Source organism: Chenopodium album, chromosome 25, assembly GCF_948465745.1.
Source record: "Chenopodium album chromosome 25, dcCheAlbu1.1, whole genome shotgun sequence".
Lineage (NCBI taxonomy): Eukaryota > Viridiplantae > Streptophyta > Magnoliopsida > Caryophyllales > Amaranthaceae > Chenopodium > Chenopodium album.
In genome coordinates this window covers 35,763,569-35,780,285 of record NC_137858.1, presented here as the reverse complement: position 1 = coordinate 35,780,285, position 16,717 = coordinate 35,763,569, and the positions used below count along the sequence as shown (strand labels likewise).

General features: G+C 36.3%; 1 protein-coding gene across 3 annotated transcripts; it reads left to right on the top strand.

The window, feature by feature from the left end:
- Nucleotides 1-3,948: 3,948 nt before the first annotated feature.
- On the top strand, nucleotides 3,949-10,174 carry LOC145614158 (uncharacterized). Of its 3 annotated transcripts, XM_081669163.1 has the most exons (6): nucleotides 3,949-4,076; nucleotides 4,280-4,338; nucleotides 4,894-7,796; nucleotides 7,901-8,006; nucleotides 8,632-8,745; nucleotides 9,710-10,174. In XM_081669163.1, exons 2-3 carry the CDS (start codon nucleotides 4,290-4,292, stop codon nucleotides 7,566-7,568), a joined length of 2,724 nt encoding a protein of 907 aa, XP_081525289.1. In that variant the 5' UTR covers nucleotides 3,949-4,076; nucleotides 4,280-4,289; the 3' UTR covers nucleotides 7,569-7,796; nucleotides 7,901-8,006; nucleotides 8,632-8,745; nucleotides 9,710-10,174. The 3 variants fall into 3 exon arrangements, with proteins under 3 accessions (XP_081525289.1, XP_081525288.1, XP_081525287.1); XM_081669162.1 differs by having other exon boundaries at nucleotides 7,901-8,745; XM_081669161.1 differs by lacking the exon at nucleotides 9,710-10,174 and having other exon boundaries at nucleotides 7,901-9,270.
- The last annotated feature ends 6,543 nt before the right edge of the window (nucleotides 10,175-16,717 follow it).

The window sequence follows — 16,717 nt, the reverse complement described above, 5'->3', positions numbered from 1 at the left end:
TGTTAAAGTACACAAAAAAAAAATAATAAAAAAACGGTGACAAATCATCAAAAAGAGAATAATATTGTAAAAAGTACAACCTATAAATAAAAACAGACACTTAATTTTGGTCACCCCAAAAAGGAATACAGGCATGTAATAATGGGACGGAGGAGTATCTTAGATTTAAAAGTATTGAGAAATTTAAACGCCCCAAATACTTTAAAATGTGAATTTTAAGTAGGTGCCGAAAAAATAAAAAAATAAAAACATGAATTTTTTTAATAAATAGTAACTTCAATTATTTTTATATTAATTGGCAAGAAGAATCCAAACTTTGCCTCATTCGCTCAAAATAATCTCAAATTTTGAAATATTATCCTTAGCTTTAAAAATCTATCCGAAGATATGTAGTGATTAAAACTAATATATTCAACCGGGAAATTAATTTTACTGATTAAATATTTTAGTTGTAGCCAATCAAATAAGATATTATTATTTTATGGAAAATTTGAATTTTGGTACCTCAAAAATGGGGGTAATTGAATTTTAGTACCCATCTAAAATTTTATTTTAAATTGGTACCTCAAAAATGACTAAACTATAGATATCAGTACCTCCGTCCAGTTCCGTTAAGTTTTTCGTTAGTGGGGCCCATTATCTAATTATTTAATAATTTAATTTATTAAAAAAAAAAGAAAAAACAATTAATAAAAAAAAACTTAAAAAATAATAATAAAAAAAAAATCAGAAAAAAAACCCCTAATACCACCAGCGACCCACCTTAGCTTCCACCGGCGGTAGACCAACCCCGCGCCCAGCAACCTCCCCTCAACCCCTACCAGCCCTGCCTCCCCGCGACGACGTCACCCCCACCCACCTGATCTGAAAACCACCACATCAATACCCTAAAACCCCAAAATAACCTCCCTACTCCAGTCCCGCAACAGTAAATTTCGGCAGCCCACTGCCTTCACCACCAACATCCCGCAACTAGCAAAGCACCGCAACCCCTGCTCCGTTGCCACGCACCAGCCAGCACCAATTCCTTCGAAAAAACCACCTACTTTCGCACTTCCAATTGAAGCCGTTGATCTTCAATTCCTCAGCCCCGATTTGGTTTCAGGGTAAGGGTGAGAGGAGTACGATGGTTTGTGGGTTTTGGTATGGGTGTGGGTTGGGGTTTCGGCAGTTCGGCGACGGTTTTGGGTAGGGTAGAGGAGTTATGCGGTGATGGTGGGTTGATTTGCTGCTGTCGGCTTCTCGCTGGGCTGGTTTAGGTGGTTGCACTAGGGTTTCAGGGAAGGGGAAAACAGGGAGGGAAAAGGATGAGGTGGCCGGCGCCGGTGCCCGGAGAATTCGGCCACCAATAGCCGGAAGCCGGCACAGGGGAAGGGTGGCAGTAGGCTGATTTTTTTTTATTATTATTATTTTTTAAGTTTTTTTTTTTTAATAAATGTTCTTTCTTTTTTTTGTAATAAATTAAATTATTAAATAATTAGATAATGGGACCCACTAACGGCAAAGTTGACAGAATGCTAACGGAGGTACTGATATCTATAGTTTAGTCATTTTTGAGGTACCAATTTAAAATAAAATTTTAGATGGGTACTAAAATTCAATTACCCCCATTTTTGAGGTACCAAAATTCAAATTTTCCTTATTTTCTTTTAGAATTCAATAATTCAAATGACACGTAAGCAAAATTGGCAAATGAGATTTTTATGTTTAAACGAATTAAATATAAAAATATTATCTTTTAATGTTAGGAATTTTATCTAAATATATAACAAATTTTAGCACATAAATAAAAAAAATATTTTTAAAAATTCAAATAAATCGTGCATCGCATGGACTTCATCTAATTTACCATATTATAAGCTAACTAGCTATTAGGCCCAACCTTTTCTCTAGCCATTTTATGAGCACGACACTTACCGGTCAATCTTGGCTTATTTTTAGGTCACACTATCATGTTCAACTTGGTCGAGTTGAATTGTACAATGTTGTAATAGGATAAATCTTCTCAATTACCAAATTGAAGGAAATTTTATACCAAAATGTTTGGCAAAAATCCAAAACTCCCTAAAAATTGTATAAGATCAAAGATATACCTTGAATAATATAGTCCGACATACGATTTCTAAGGGTTCGTTTGGCATCGCTGTGGTTTTCTGTTTTTTGGTTTTTTGTTTTTTAAAAGTGTATTATATATGTCACATAATGAATAAAAAAAATAATTAGACTTATTAAAATCATGATAATTTTGAAAACTGACAACAGAAAAGTGAAAACACCTTTTTCTTGTTTCCTGTTTTTGGTTTTTGGTTTTCAAAAAAACAGAAAATTAAAAACCAAAAATGATGCCAAACATAATGACTAGAAAATCCTCCACCAAAATTTAGGAAGCTTAAAAGATTAAATTAGATTAATTAAAGAAATACTTGTATAAAAAAATGTTTATACAATAGAGTATATGAAGAAGCATGATAATTTTAAAATTAATTTAAGAATTTATTTTGACAGTAATATCAAAAAGTGGTATCAGAATTTTAAATTTATAAACATTATTCAAAAACAGAAGTATCCTAGTTTAAATGAAGGATTATTTAGGAACAAAAGAGATTCTAATTATGTTATCACAAGCTAAGCAATCATCGAAGGGTAATGCCTTAATAACTATACTTAATGGCTTAATGCTATAACAAACCACAAAGTGCCGAATTTGATTTCATGCACTCCATTATAACTTTATAAGATTCTACTATTCTGTTATTAATGAATTAACTAGCCTTCTGGCTCGTGCAATGCACGGCTTGTTCATAGAAAATTGGATTGAGAGATGAGAGAGGAAATACCAATAAATAATTATGAGTGTAATATGTAAATGAAAACGTAATTAAAGAAATAAAAATTTTGGGACTTTAATTTGAAATGACACTTAATAGAAAGAAGATGAAGGGACTAAAATCAAAGAGAGAAAATAAAAAGGTTGAATTAAAGAGGGGAGATGAAGATGAAGTGTTTAATGAAAGAGTTAAGAAAAATTGTATAATTAAAAATAAAAAATGTAAAACGACATGTGGCACGTTAAGTTGAAGAATAAGATAGGAAAATGTAATAGAATGATGACACATGTCTTTTTTGGTTTGCTTTTTTAAATACTAAGTATAGATAGATAAATAGATTAGTTTAAGGCCCTGTTTGATTCACCTTAAAAAAATAATATTAAGTAAAAATAATTTCAGTTCGGTAAAATTAATTTCAGTTCAGTAAAAATAATTTCAGTTCAGTGAAAATAAGTTCAGTTCAGTAAAATTCAGTTTTCTTAAAGAAGAATTATAATAGAAAATCAGTAAAAATAATTTCAGTTCAGCAAAAATAATTTCAGTTCAGTAAAATTAAGTTCAGTTCAGTAAAAATAAGTTCAGTTCAATAAAAATAATTTCAGTTCAGCAAAATTAAGGTGAATCAAACAGGGCCTAATTCATTTATAATCCCACTTTATATATCAAGACTCAATCCCTTGGATCATACGTAGCATAATACTTTGGTGTATAAAAGATGCACGTAATTTAAAATTAAAATACTAATACGGTGTTTCCTTGAATTCTTTTGGTGTTTATTTAAAATCCGATTGTTAGCCCTTTACTGCTGTCGAAAGCTTAGAAAAAGGAAAAGAATTGATATGGTATATCTCAAGCTAAAGATTACACGTTAAATTTTTGGAAAAAGTCTAAACATAGCTAGCAATATATCAATTATAACGATCTTGCTAACGAAGACCAACAACAATTATAATGTGGTTTCGGGTTGAGTGTCATGTATTTTGAGTCAGTTTGACCGAGTGTATAACTTTGTATTTGAATTAATTTTGCAAAACTATTAGCACAGGAATCGAACCTGGGATCTTTAGGGCATAATTACTTGTACACTCACACTCTCTTAATTTCTTTCCAGTTTCCACCATTGTTGTCAAATCCTTTCACGTTTTTCCTTCTCCCTCCCTCCCTCTCTCCCCTCCATTGAAGCGTACTCCCACTTCTCCATTGAAGCTTCTTCTCAGATTTCCTTCTTCCATTGAAGCAGCTTTTGAGGTAAAATGTTTATTATTTCATAATCGAGTGTCATTTATCAATCTAGGGTTTATTGTAAATTTTATTTTCAGTAGAGTCAAATTAAGGTTCTTTTCTACTGGATTATTAAACTATAGGTTATAATTACTCATGTTATGGATTTAATTTGATAATTGAGCCAAATTTGGTTGCTAAAGTGTAGCAGAACTATGAAATTGGTTTAGGTTGGAATATATGTGGCAGCAGATATTTGTAAGAGGAACCATGCTATGCCGTATTTCAGGTAAAATCTTGAGAATTCATTTATTTTTTTGTTCAATCACACAATTGATCTTATATGTTCTGGATTTATGTTGTGCCTTCATTCTATCTTTTCGGAAGTTATGTAGTGTTATATAAAGTTGCATACATTTTTTGCTGCTTGGACTTGTAAGGCTACTTGTAATCGATTTCTTAATTGTGTAGTACGACCCTCCCTTTTCTAGACGCAAAATAAATGTTTCCTCTGCTCCGTATTACTTGCAACATTATCTGTTCATGCTTGCTATTGCTAATGCACAATTTAAATTATTAACATCTTTGGTTACATTCTAGTAAAAAATATCAAGTTTAGATTTTTAATAAAGTACACATTGAGACGAATTCAACAAGACTATTTTTTCTTCTACTTAAATCATATAGGGGATAGTATACATAGTGTTAAAATCCTAATGTTGCTGCTAAAGTTGAGCAGAGGAAGTATATTAATTGAAGAGATATATTTAGAATTTTAATTTGTCTCCTGTTTTTTTTACTAGGATTCTATCCTACAACTGTTAATATGCTGCTTTCTACACAGGAATTATCCATCATTTGGATTATAGGCGTGGTCTATCCTTCGTCATTCATAGTAGATTTACATCCTTGCATGGTAAACATCCGGAGCAGGAGCTCAGGGATCTTAAATCTCCTGGCCGGGATAGCATCGGAAGCTCTAGATATGTCCAGCTATCAAACCAAAGTGTTGAAGATGTGTGCAAGATCTTAGAGAGTGGACCTTGGGGCCCTGGCGTAGAGACAGCTTTACGTGGGGTCAGTGAAAAGCCTCAGCAAGAACTAATCATTGCAATCTTAAAGAAGATGAAGGATGCTAATACAGCCATAAAATATTTTCGATGGACTGAGAGGAGCACTAGCCAAGTGCATTGCCCTGAGGCATATAATAATCTCCTCATGATCATGGCTAGAAGTAGACAGTTCCATAATCTTGAAGAGATATTAGAGGAGATGAGTCATGCTGGTTTTGGGCCATCAAATAGCACATGTGTTGAGTTTGTTTTATGCTGTGTAAAGTCGCATATGTTGGATCAGGCTTTCAATTTTATACAAATTATGAGGAAATTCAAGTTCCGACCTGCGTTTTCAGCTTATACAACTCTTATAGGCTCTCTTTCTGTGGTTAACAAGCCTGACCTTCTGCTTACTCTCTTTCAACAGATGCAAGAGCTAGGTTATGAGGTAAATGTACATCTGTTCACCACTGTCATTCGCGCTTTTGCCCGGGAAGGGAATATTGATGTTGTTCTCTCTCTGCTAGATGAGATGAGAAACAATGCTTTTGTGGCAGACATTGTTCTTTATAATGTATGCATTGACTGTTTTGGGAAGCTTGGCAAGGTGGATATGGCCTGGAAATTCTTTCACGAAATGAAAGCACATGGTTTTATGCCTGATGATGTGACATATACTAGCATGATCGGGGTTTTATGCAAAGCTAATAGGCTTGATGAAGCAGAAGAGCTTTTTAATCAGATGGAAGATGGACGTGAAGTACCATGCGCATATGCATATAGCACCATGATAATGGGTTACGGCTCAGTTGGGATGTTTGAAAAAGCCTATATGCTACTGGAGAGGCAAAAGGAAAAAGGGTCAATTCCGAATGTGATTGCTTACAACTGCATTCTTACTTGCCTCGGTAGGAAAGGGAAAGTAGAAGAGGCTTTAAAATTATTTGATGACATGAAGAAAGATGCAGCACCCAACCTTCTAACTTATAATATTGTTATAGACATGCTGTGCACTGTAGGGAATGTTGATGCTGCTCTTAAATTGCAAGATGCCATGAGGGAAGCTGGATTATTTCCTCATGTTATGACTATAAACATTATGATCAATCGTTTGTGTAAAGCCCGTAAACTTGATGAAGCTTGTTCCATATTTGAAGGGCTAGACCATAAATTCTGCACCCCAGATGCTGTAACATTTTGTACCTTAATTGATGGTTTAGGTCGGAATGGTAGAGTGGATGATGCATACAGATTGTACGAAAAGATGTTGGATTCTGGCCATGTTCCTAATGCTGTTGTATTTACATCCCTTATACAGAATTTCTTCAATGTTGGCAGGCCAGCAGATGGTCACAAGGTTTACAAGGAAATGCTTCGTAATGCCTGTTCTCCTGACCTGAGACTGCTTAATACTTACATGGATTGTGTTTTTAAAGCTGGTGACGTTGATAAAGGCAGAGCACTGTTTGAGGAAATTAAGACTAGAGGTTTTGCTCCAGATGTCCAGAGCTATTCAATATTGATAAATGGTCTTGTCAAGGCAGGATTTGCACGTGAAACCTATCAAATATATTACTTGATGAAGGAAAAAGGCTATGTATTGGATACTCGTGCATATAACATTATTATTGATGGATTTTGCAAGTCAGGTAAGGTCAACAAGGCCTACCAATTACTGGAGGAAATGAGAGCAAAAGGTGCTGTGCCCACTGTAGTCACTTATGGTGCTGTAATTGATGGGCTTGCAAAGATTGACAGGCTTGATGAAGCATATATGCTCTTTGAGGAAGCCAAATCAATTGGAATCATTCTGAATGTGACTGTTTATAGTAGCCTTATTGATGGCTTTGGGAAAGTTGGTAGAATTGATGAAGCATATCTGATTATGGAAGAAATGATGCAAAATGGCCTGACTCCTAATGTGTACACATGGAATTCTCTGCTTAATGCGCTGACCAAGGCAGAGGAGATCAATGAAGCCCTTGTCTGCTTTCAGTCAATGAAAGATTTGAAATGCACTCCAAATGCTTTCACTTATAGCATTCTCATTGATGGTCTTTGTCGTGTTCGCAAATTCAACAAGGCCTTTGTATTTCTTCAAGATATGAAGAAACTAGGACTAGAGCCCAATGCAGTGACCTACACTATCATGATTTGTGGACTTGCAAAGGCTGGCAATGTAACAGAAGCTTATGCACTTTTCAAGAAGTTTAAAGAAAAGGGAGGTAGACTTGATTCAGCCTGTTATAATGCTACAATAGAAGGGCTAAGCATTGCAAATAGGGCTTTAGATGCCTACATGCTTTTTGAAGAGGCCCGGCAGAAAGGATTTGACATTCATTCCAAAACTTGTGTTGTTCTTTTAGATGCATTGCACCGTGCTGATTGTCTTGAACAGGCAGGATTTGTTGGTGCCATTCTCAAGGAAACTGCAAAAGCAAAGCATGCTTCAAGATCTTTTTGATTAAATTACACTGGGTAGAAATGTTTGAGAATGAGGATTAGCCACTGTTAGTATAGCATGGTGAAATACGAGTCTTTGATCTGGCAAATAGGCTCTATCACTGAGATACCTCATCCTTCTCTGTACATCAGCTTTACTCTCCTCTCTATAGTGCGGCTCGTCTCGTTTCTAAACTTCCATCATCCAGTGTATATATACATGGATCGCTAACATGCATGCTTCCTTAAGGCTAGTTCTCTTCTGTGTTTCCCTACTTATATTTCTTGATGATTTAAGTCAGGATTTGTTGTTAACTTTGTTTTGTGCCCTAATTTATTTTATATGTGTTGCAGCTCCACTGGCAATATGTCAGTAATCAATGCCTAATTTTCTTTGTGATTGAAGTGCTGCAAAATCAAAAAGTTCCTCCTTTTCCAGCGTGTGCACTTCTCTAACATTGTAATGTGCGGTAACTTATCTAAATGCTAAGCTACTGTGATTTCCGCATAATTTCATTACTTCATGCGAAATTAGTATACTCCGTTGGAGATAAATTGTTGGTTCATATAGTCTACCCCATCCTCTTGGGATGAAGGCTTTGGCTTTGTCGAATTGTTTTGAATATTAATTTATTATTTTTTAAAATATAATAATTAGTTTCATGGTAAATCGTTTATTACTTTTGGTTATTATGTAGTATAGTTAGCTTGTTTTCTCCTTGCTTCATCATGCTGTGCGCTTTTGTCTTGATATTTATTATTGTTTTCTGAAAACCAAAAACGATGCCAAACAAGCCCTAAGGTGTTGGGATGAGTGGGAAGATTGGGTTATCAGGAAAATAAAAAGGGGAAGAACTCAACCTTTTTTAGCCTTGTGAACCTACCCATCATAGGAGATGTGCATGTCTAGATATATGTATGTTTGATTAGTTCAAAACCAATTATCAAATCTAAAATGGCTAAAAGAAGGTTTTAGTTTAAGGAAATTATATATCTATACCATGTCTGATTATATTGTAATGTTTTCCTGATATTTATGCAAAGTAAAAGGTGATTGTTTGCTGATATATATTGTGAGTCCTCAGATTTGTGACATCATTGATTGGAATCCAGAGCTAGCTCATATATTGAACGACCCTAGTTTTCGAGCTCATACGTGAATGATGCGGAACACTGATCGAGCTATGAGCAGCATTGAGGTTTCTCCTCCTTTTGTATCATCTATAGTTCGGCCGTTGATATGACATTGATATTTTTGTGTAGCAATGGAGTGGGTGGTTTTCTATGGATGATGTTGATGTTTTTAGGTGGTTTTCTATCGTTAATATGTCTGTCTAGGCTTTGCTTTTTTTCCCTGACAACCGAGTCTTGCGAAATCCTTAAAAGAGAATGTTATTAGTCTTATGAAGGTGGAAATTTTCACCAAGGGGATTTAGTACAAGTCTATTAATTTTGCCTTGGGCTCAAATGTTGGATGCCTGAGTTTAGAGCTCCAGAATTCTTTTCGACATTTTGGTTTTATTCTTTGATGTACATGCATGTTTTTCATGCTATATAGACTTCACTCCTCAGCATATGTTTTTGATTGTTTTCCTTATGAAAATATTTGGGACCATATATGTGTATTATATATCTTTCATTCTCTTTGATTGCTCATTGTCCGATGAAGATGTTTGGAACCTGCTATAGACTAGATGATTTGGTTAACTTAAATGAAACAGTGAAATAAAAAATAGAGGAAAGCTTGGGATTCGTTTGATTGATACTTGAAAATAACGGCTACAATAAGCTAAGGGCTTCACCGAAAAGTTGAGCCTTGGAGAACACTACTTCTACTACTATTCTAATATGAATATCACAAAACATCCTATGAAAATATTTGGAACCATGTAATATGATCTTTCATTATTTCGAGCTCATTATTATTTATTTGTAGTACTCGTTGGGTTGTCTAGATGTTGCAACCATAACACATGAATGCAACTCTCAATGTCCTCTTGCTGTATAAAGGTTGATGAAATATCTTAGGCTTTAATTTATCCGTCTTTCCCTTTCCATTGACTAAAAAATAATTAGATAATTACTGTGGTTTATTATTTGTTTAATAGACTTTTTGTCTAGCAACTATTTATTGATTTGAGTTTTCCTTCTGTATGATACCAGGTTCTCGATCTCTGCTCATCTTCAACAGATATAGATATGGTGGTTTGAGATCAATGGGAAGGTAGAGTTCCCGTTTCACAAAGGAACCTGCAGTGTTTTCTTCAAGTAACTTGGCCAACCCTACAACAAGTTCAGGCGCAGATCAATGGGTGGTATGTCAAGCCTGTCCGATTCCAGCTCTCAACTTCTGAATGACAGCGGTGTCTCTCAATGACCCAAGTGAAGTTTGTCATGTGTAGATAGATTGCACCGACACCAAAGGCGGTATATGTGTAGAGTGTAGACTCTAGTGATATACCCTAGTACATTCAAGGAGAGGCTGAAGCGTTTTGAAGGGCGTAGTCGTCGTCCTAGGTTTAGTAAGTTTGTTGTTGTAGAAAGGACTATCTGCTGGATATATGTTCTATTGGCTACTTGCTTTGCATAATAAATGTTGAAGCTGGGCTCGTTGCCGCCTGGACTAATCAGTAATCACTTTCTACAATTTGACCTATTCACTAGATCGAAAGCTGGCATGTACTGGGAGAGGAAATACAAGTTGATAACTGATATCAACATGATTTGTTGATATTAGGGGTAATATTGTCTTTTAGTCACTTAAATGAGGGGCACGGAGGTCCATGCAAATAAACCAAGTAACTTCCCGTTATATCATCCCCGTTTAAAGAGAGTTGAATGGTAACGTCGTAGTTGACAAATATAACAAAGGTTAACTTTCCGTTCATTTGTTCCACCTTCACACTCGCATCAACCACCTTCATGTAGGGATCGGAAGGGGTCACTACGACACCCACTATGTCACACAACCAAGACAATCAACCCAAATTCAATCTAATGAAACCAAAATTATCACACAACCAATATAGCAACACCAAGACAGCAATAGGACAGTAGCAAATGAACAACAATACCAACAATAATCGGAAGAAACAACAATAATCAACACACACGGATTATACGTGGAAAACCCCTTCGATGTGAAGGATAAAAACCACGGGACCGTTTAAGGAGTCCACCCTAGCTTCTCTTATTGATAATTGAGGGTAAAGTAAACCCAAATCAGTCTACAAAAGGTTTAACAACCCACCAATAACAACAAACAACAAGAGATCGAAAATAGAGAGCAAAAGAGTAGAATTCACCCAAGAAACAGCAGTTCTGTCCGAAGCAGATTCTGACCAAACCAGACCTCAAAACGACGATCCAACCGTCCAAAATGAAGCCCTTGATGTCAGGAGTAAGCTGTCAAAATTTGGGGACGATCCAACGGTGGAATTTCCGGTGACGGACAAATCTCTGAAAGCTGTCCCTGAAAATCCGAAGACCACCTTCACTCAAAACCCTCACTTTTGTGTGTGTTTTTGTTCTGCTCTTCTTACTGCACTTGCTGCCCACTCTTAGCAAGAATTACCCCTTGACAAGCTTGCTAAACAAGCCACAAAAAATAAGCCCCAAGATGGACTCAAAATAACAAGTAAAATGTAATAAAATTTGGGCCATTTATGAAGACCAAAATAATGAACATTTTACCATAACTTGGGCTGGACCCCTAACAATCTCCCCCTCCAGCCCAACACGGGGAAGACTAACACGCTTCAATCATCACTTGAAGCTCATTCCCACAAGCTTGCTACAAACATCAAGCTTGCTCCCGGGAACCACTTTTGTTAACATATCTGCACCATTCTTGTCAGTGTGGACTTTCTTCAGTTTCAAATGCTTCTCTTCAATCACATCTCGTAACCAATGTTATCTAACATCAATATGCTTGGTACGAGCATGGTACATAGCATTTTTACTCAAATCCATAGCACTTTGACTGTCACAAAGTACTACGTATTCTCCTTGCTTCAAACCCAGCTCTCGAAGGAACCTCTTAAGCCATATCATCTCTTTGCCTGCTTCCACAGCTGCAATGTACTCTGCCTCAGTTGTTGACAATGCTACACATTTTTGTAGCTTGGATTGCCATGAAATGGCTCCCCCTGAAAATGTAAACACATAACCTGAGGTAGATTTTCTGTTATCAAGATCACCTGCCATGTCAGCATCTGTATAGCCTTCGAGAATAGGTTTACTACCTCCATAACACAAGCAAAGTTTGGAGGTACCACGCAAGTATCTGAAGATCCACTTCACTGCTTCCCAGTGAGCCTTACCCGGATTAGATAAGTATCTGCTCACTAAACCCACAGAATGTGCAATATTTGGCCTAGTACACACCATAGCATACATCAAAGAACCAACAGCAGAAGAGTAAGGAATGGATGACATACTTTCTTTCTCCTTCTCTTTTGTAGGACAAGCTCTCTTACTTAGCTTGAAATGTGTTGCTAGTGGTGTACTAACAGGCTTGGCATGCTTCATATTGAACCTTTCAAGCACCCGTTCAATATACTTTTCTTGTGAAAGCCACAGCTTTCCAGCCTTCCTGTCACGAGCAATCTCCATGCCTAAGATTTGCTTTGCAGGACCCAAGTCTTTCATGTCAAATGACTTGGACAAGTTTTTCTTCAAACTTTGAATCGTTCCTACATCTTGTCCAACTATCAGCATATCATCCACATATAAGAGAAGGATGATGAAGTTACCTCCAGGGAACTTTCTAATGTACACACAAGGATCTGCCAAAGTTCGTTTATAACCATTGCTTGTCATAAACGAATCAAATTTCTTGTACCATTGCCTTGGTGCCTGTTTAAGCCCATAAAGACTCTTCTTCAGTTTGCAAACAAACTTTTCTTTCCCTTTCTCTTCAAATCCTTCAGGTTGCTCCATGTAGATTTCTTCATGCAAGTCACCATGTAGAAAAGCAGTTTTAACATCAAGCTGCTCCAACTCAAGATCAAGACTTGCAGCTAATCCCAGCACAGTTATGATAGAAGTCATTTTGACAACAGGAGAGAAGATCTCATCAAAGTCAATGCCCTTTTTCTGGTTGCATCCCTTTACCACCAATCTGGCTTTGCGCTTCACAATCTTCTCACCATCTTTCTTGTTCTTGAAAACCCACCTGTTTTTCAAGACTTTCTTGCCCTTGGGAGGCATCACCAACTCATAAGTTTCATTCTTCTGTAAGGACTCCATTTCTTCCTTCATTGCATCGAGCCACATATCTTTCTCTTCAAGAGACAACACTTCTTGATAGTTTTCTGGCTCTCCATCCTCAGTGAGTAGAATGAACTTTGAGCTTGGATACTTTGTTGAAGGTTTACGCTCTCTAGTTGACCTTCGAACCTGTGTATCCTCAACTTGAGGGGTAGGCTGCTCCCCCTGCTCATGAACCTCTTCTTCATGAACTTCTTCCTCATCTGATGAAGACTCATCAAGATCAACAACACCATCATCATCATGAACACCATCCTCATCATGAACTGGTACATCACCATCAGGTTGTACCTCACCAACATCTTCATGATTCTCCTCAACATTCTCATCTGCTGGCTGATTTACAGGAGGTATAGGAGAAGAAACATCATCAGTAGTGTAGGGAATATTTCAAGCATTATGATAACCCCAAACTTGAACCCCACTGTGATCATACACTAAAGTACGGCGGCGTTCCAAAGGGAAAGACAAAGAGCAAAAAGAGTCGCCAACAAGTTTTAAGGAACTTGTAAACCCAAAAGACAATCCAAAAGGACCATCAACTACTCCATAAGGTCTTGAACCAAACAGGGTCCGGGGATGAGGGTACGAATCCAATCTACAAAAGAAAGGACCCGCCCTATAAAAATAGGCCTCTACTTTGTTCTGCTCGTATTCATGTGCGCTTTTCGAATAACATACAAACATCATGTTAAACCTACCCTGTTTATCTATGTTGGTTGAAATATTAATGCACAAATAAACTATTATTGGCGATCACTTGAGTTAAAATCACATTAGCCTAAACCAAATTAATAATTATCTTATTAAGCGTGATTTCAAGTACAAATTCCCTTTAACCCTGCATAAAAGGCATGATCAAGCAATAACGATAGAAATATATCAAGCAACATAATAATAAAGAAATAAACAATAACGATGATAATAGCATGATAAGGCATAATAAAGCTTAATAATAATAGCAAGATCCTAGGCACGATACTAACAAGAATAATAACAAATCCTAGCATGTCACTAAACAATAAAGATCAAAGCTTTAAACCTAACATGGTACTAACATGCTAACATGATACTAGAAAGCATTAAATAACATCCTAACATGATACTAGAAAGCATTAAAAGCACCCTAACATGATACTAGGAATTAAACATTAATAAACATGCAATCTACATTGTGAAAGAAATAGGAAGTAAGCTAATCTACTTACTTTGAAGCCTCGTACCTCTTTCTAATAACAAAAACACACAAGTTAGTAAACTTCAATGAAAATAATAAAGAATAATTAAAGAACTAAATTGAAATCAAAATAAATAAAGTTTAGACTAGTTTTGGACCAAACCCTCAGAAATATCGAACCTTGCACGTCTAGGGCGAAGGCAACTTCGAACTTGGCTAGATGACTCTAAGTCTAATGTATGCGGAATATTGTATGTGAAAACTAGCTTAGAAAAAGAGAGAGAGAAAGCATAAATTGCTCAAGAGAGAAAAGAAAGAAAAGAATGAGAATTGATGATGATTGATGATGAAGGTTGATTAAGAAAATTGATAGTAATTGATTGAGAGAATTGATGAGAATTGATGATTGAAAAAAGGGAGATATGACCTCTATTTATAATAAAAAAGAGAAGGTCGAAGAATAAGAAAAGAAATCCGAATTCAAATCGAAATAAAACTCGTAGACAGCAGTTTTTGCGAATTTTGTTTTTATCATATCTTTTGATCCAGAAGTCCAAATAAGTCATATAATATGTCGTTGGAAAGCTCTTGAAGTCTACTTTCTAATGAAATTAGAATCAGATTAAAATCTTTTGTAGATAAAAAGATATAGACGAAATAGTAGAACGGTGTCAGTTTTGGATAGAGTTTCGTATATCTTTCATATCTTTTTCGTTATAGCTCGGATTTATTATTATAATATATCATTGGAAAGATAATTTCAAGATCTATCCAACCATATAAAATTTGGATAAAAAATATGAGGCACGAAAATAATATCTGACTATCTTTGAACATCTTTAAATCCGAATAGAATTAGGAAAGTTTTAAAAAAGGAAAGTTTATATTCAAATCAAATTCCATGATCTTATCTTTTCAAAAAAGGATAATTAAGATATTTTAGAAACTTATAGAAGATTCTAATCAATCCTAATTAGTTTAGGAATAGGATTAAACCTTTGGACCCTCCACATGATCATTGGGTCGTAGGTAAAATCCGGTTTGGGCCCAGTTTACTATTTTGGCCATAACTTCCTCATTATTCATCGGAATTGGGCTTATAATATATCGTTGGAAAGGTCTTTTCAAGCCCCATCCAACTACACCATTATTGGACCCTTATCATGGACCAAAATAAACTGAATTGGACGTTTTCATAAAATAGAAATGGTTTTCGAAAACAGAAAGAAGGATTTTAATAAAAACTAACCGCAACACTTGACTTTTCACAGTTTTACCTCATTCGATTATGGTTCGACGTAAAAGATATTCATCACCGGGTTTGGTTTTGGGGAGACACAAATGGGTGTCTACGGAAGCCCCCACTTTGACTGAGTTTGAAGAAACTTATGTTTCGTAAACGAAAGTCAAAGTATCGATAGGGACGGAGAATGATTTAAAACGTTCTGCGATTCCAAATCATTCTTATAACGCCGATACCTGCAAACTAATCATTAGTTAAAACAGATAAAAGAGTTAAGAAACGCGTATCTTGCACCGTCGAGCACACGTCTCTGAAAGTAACCATTTTGTTGTTGCATTTGTATGTTGCTTGTGACAACCTCCACTGTGCCTCGTGAACGCCATTATTGAAAATAACCATATGTCGTCGTCTTCAATATTCTTGGTGATAATCCTCCACAGTATTTCGGGAACATCATCGAAAATAACTGTATGTCGTCATCTCCTGGGTGTGGCCATACGTCGCCACAGCAGTATGTCGCCGCTATTAGACAATCTCTTCTTTACCTTGAGGGACCGCCGAAGGTGGCCTTGCTTCGCCATCTCCACCATTTGTGACACTACCTCGTCACGACCGTACTTCGCCGCCAAACAATTTCCCTTTATGTTGAGACATAAAGAATCACTTTACCTATTGACCCTTAATATCATTATTTATCATTGTTTTTTATATATTTATGCCGGTACTTTGGTGCTTTTGCCTTTGTGAACCATTACTTTGGTGCGTTTATTGAACCAATATTTCGGTGCCTTGAACCATTATTTCGGTGCCTTGAACCATTATTTCGGTGCCTTATTATGAGCCAATACTTAGGCGCTTTAAGCTAAAGTGAGACGATCTTTCATCAAGTCGATCACTCAGTGCATTTTGATCGAGCTGACTAAATCATGTCAATTACTTAAAGGGCTAACTGGCGTACCAAGGAACCCAAATTACTAAAATGGACCCACAAAACCATAAGGAAAAGCCCAGAACTCTGTCACCGCTCCAGCGCTGACCAGAAGTGTCTGTCGCGAGGTTTGGGTTCTGTCGCCGCGCGACAGAGTCTGTCGCCTCGCGACAATTCTGTCATTTGGCGACAGAATCGGGGTTTTAAACCCGTCTTCTTCTTCTTCCTCATTTCGCTGCTCTGCTTCAGTTTTTTCGCAAAAACTTCAAAAAATTCGTTCTTGCTCATTTCTTAACCAAATTCGCTCAAACTTGTTGCAAATCGAAGCTTTTCTCATCTAATTTCCGGATCTATGTAAGTTTTGCTCAAACTCTACTCGGTTTTTGATGAATTACACGTTCTTGTTTGCGTTTTTTCCGAAAATTCGAAACTTATTTTGCTTAATTTGCTTTGCTCGTTGAATCTTATGCCTTGAATTCGTTTAATTATGCTTGTATATTACTTTGGGAGTATTTTGAGACTTGTTTGACTCAATTTGGTGAAGAAACGAGC

Coding starts and splice junctions, on each gene's coding strand:
- LOC145614158 (XM_081669163.1), top strand. CDS start 4,290: ATGTGGCAGCAGATATTTGTAAGAGGAACCATGCTATGCCGTATTTCA. Junction 4,339..4,893: donor CATGCTATGCCGTATTTCAG/GTAAAATCTTGA, acceptor CTTTCTACACAG/GAATTATCCATCATTTGGAT.